The sequence below is a fragment of the Lissotriton vulgaris genome, chromosome 8, assembly GCF_964263255.1.
Source record: "Lissotriton vulgaris chromosome 8, aLisVul1.2, whole genome shotgun sequence".
Lineage (NCBI taxonomy): Eukaryota > Metazoa > Chordata > Amphibia > Caudata > Salamandridae > Lissotriton > Lissotriton vulgaris.
The window spans coordinates 64,440,223-64,443,354 of NC_141696.1; the positions used below are offsets into that span (position 1 = coordinate 64,440,223).

Below are 3,132 nucleotides of genomic sequence, written 5' to 3' on the forward strand. Positions count from 1 at the left end.
TCAAATGCCGTGGGTTTTATGTGAGAGCACCCACCGTAACACCTGTTGCATGCCTCTCTATTGCAGTGTAAAGCAACACTGTGACTTGCACTGTCTTGTCTCACTCCATATCTAGTAGGACATGTAAAGCCAGGTGGGGTGAGTTTGTATGGCCTTGTAGATATGGATTGGCAGTGTGCGCTGTTGGACTGTCCTAAAAGTGGCATTTTGGCAGCACAGTGAGGTTTGGAAATGAGTCCGTACACTTACAATGCAAAAATGGAAAACACACAAAAAGTACTCCAAGGTACTCCATTTTCAATATTCAATAAAGGAAAATGAGTTCCAAGGGCCTCAGGCATAGCTTCTATGAAGCAAACACAAGGAAATGATTGACGGAGCACTGAAACTATTCAGACACTCAACCCCTGTCAAAGATCTGGATTGACTCCATCATCGTTCTTTAGCACACTTCACCACCTCAGTTCAGACCCAGCTATATGCAAGTCAGTCTTGACCCTGTGCCTCATGCGAATCGTCCAGCCTGAACTACCAAGACAGGTCTTCCCTGAACCGGAAACAAGCATCCTGGGAACAGTTTCGGGGACACACCCCTCATCAGCCAGGCTAGCTTGAATCCAGTGGCAAAGTGAGTTATAGACCCACGTATGGGCATACCTTGCCAACTTGAGGCAAACAAAGAAAACACAAGGAGATGATGGACGGAGCAAGATCACAAGCATTTTAGCACTGGTTAGCAGTAGTAAAGTACACAGAGTCCGAAGAGACAACAAAAATGGTGTCTGAAAACAGAATTGGTGAAGGCAAATAATTTGGGAGGATGACCCTGCAGAGAGAGCCAATACTAACATTCCCTAGCTAGTAAAATGCATACAAAGGCTTTGAACCAAAAAATATACTTCCTGAAGGCAAGCAGAAAGTAGGTGAACAGTTATTGTTTTCTCCAGACGTTTCAACCTTTGCATCTGGTCTATAATTCAAAGCACTCATACCTATTGGGCAAAGTTTTAAAGTATATCTGAACATATTATTTTGGACTGAAAGGGAAGTCTTCCAGTGCAATGTCTTTGCGTGTCATTGCACACACATCTTTGCACTATTGCAAAAATGTGAGTGCATGGTGTAAGGCAGTGCTTGGTGAAATAAAGGGAGAGCCATGTCTAACTACCTATTGCAGGATCCTGCTCTCTCTCTCATGCAGTGCTTCAGTTATGACTGCTGCTTAGCTTTTCATAAAATTGTATTAATTCTGCCTGTAAATGTTTTCCTTCAGGGTCTCATTGGTGGAACGTTAAATCAAACATTACATCCGCTTTTCACCAGGAGTCAAAAGGCATCCTTAGAGTGGCAGATCTGAAAATTGTGACTCTATTGTTTGACAACAATCATAAGAATAATCCTTATGGAAATCTGTATAATTTTTATCAAACATCATATATTGATTTCACAAAGTAATGCCTGTGGAATCATTCTTTTCTAGAACAGAATATGCTAAATACATTTAGGGGCATATTCACAAGTCCCTATCGCCAGAGGAACATCACTTTTAGTGATGTTCCTCTGGCACTATGGACGTTTTTGTGGCACTATGGTGCAAGGGTACCTGCATTGGCACTAGGCTGCTAAATCTAGCACCAGTGCAGGGAGACACAGGGTTGCACTGCATTCTTGTAAAACAGTGCAGCCCTGCTTTTCAGAAGTGACAGAGCGTGGGGTTAATCCAAGAAGGCTAACAACATGCTCCGTAACTTATTTTTGTAAATATGTCCCTTTGTGTGCTAGTCTCCCCATATGTATTGAGTAGAACAATAAGGAATCTACATTAACATAAGCATGTGCTGTAAGACATAGACGTAGTAAGAGCTTAAAGATTTTGATTTAACCATATAATGCCCTCTTTTCTTCTTTGACCCTTTCTGCAGATGCTGACGTTTTTCATAGTTATGCCTGCTGTCAACACAACCGCAACCTTTGGAGTTCCATACTTTGTGCTGGTCTGCTTTACAGACATACATAGTTGGCAGCATTGGTTGTCCATTCCTTTGGCTCTTCTCTTCCTTGCAGCCATTGTTTCCAATCTCACAATAATGTCAGTCATACAAAGAGAGCATACCCTCCATGAACCCATGTACTACTTCCTCAGCTTACTTGCAGTTTTTGATCTAGGACTATGCACAGCCACCACACCCAAAATCTTGGGTATAATGTGGTTTGATATGAAGGTCATCGACTTGCCTTTCTGCTTTCTTCAGATGTACCTGATGAACCTTTTACTGGCAATGGAATCTGCTACATTTCTTTTCATGGCTTATGACCGATACATTGCCATCTGCAACCCCTTGAGATACCATTCTGTCATCACTGCCAGGTTTGCTGCAAAAGCCATTGTGTTTATACTACTGAGAAGTACCTTGCTGACATTGCCTGCACTGGTGTTTGCTGCTAGACTTCAGTACTGCTCCAAAAATGTTGTTGAAAATTGCTTCTGCACCAGTGCTGCAGTGACCTCACTTGCCTGCAATGATAGGACATTTAACACACTTTACCAGTTGATTGTTGCTTATGGCCTTTTAGGAAGTGACCTCATCTTGATTGTTATGTCCTATTGCTTGATCCTACGGGTGTTAAGGATGTTTCAGGGAAAAGGGGCAGCAGCTAAGGCCTTTAGCACGTGCACTGCCCACCTTATTTTGATTTCTTTTTTTTACTCTGTGCTGCTTGTTTTAATTTTCACTGCTAAGTTTGCGAAAGTAATTCCACATGATGTCCCAGTCTTACTGAACGTTCTTCACTTCCTGGTTCCACCAGTCCTCAATCCAATTGTTTATGGGGTGAGGACCAATGAGATCAAACGGGGTATCATAAACATGATGAGGAACGGAATTACAGCCTCCAAGGTTCAATACCTCAACAGATAGATGTACAATATCAACATCAATAGTTTGAAAGGCACATCAACAGGGCTTCTTAAACCAAGACCTGCTGCCTAAGAGACATGGGAAGTGGGTTCTCACATTAACTGCAGGAAGGACTAATTTACATCTATACTCTTATGTGTCCATAATCGTTGGCCAGTGGTATCACAAAACACGAGGGGTAACTTGCTCCAAGATATGTTGAATGGTCTGCCCA

The 3,132-nt window shown here is 42.3% G+C and overlaps 1 protein-coding gene across 1 annotated transcript; it reads left to right on the top strand.

Annotated features, from left to right (window-relative positions):
* Positions 1-1,943: 1,943 nt before the first annotated feature.
* LOC147693400 (olfactory receptor 56A4-like) lies at positions 1,944-2,918 on the top strand. Its single transcript, XM_086935962.1, has one exon. The coding sequence runs from the start codon at positions 1,944-1,946 to the stop codon at positions 2,916-2,918; it is 975 nt and encodes a 324-aa protein (XP_086792088.1).
* Positions 2,919-3,132: the final 214 nt, after the last annotated feature.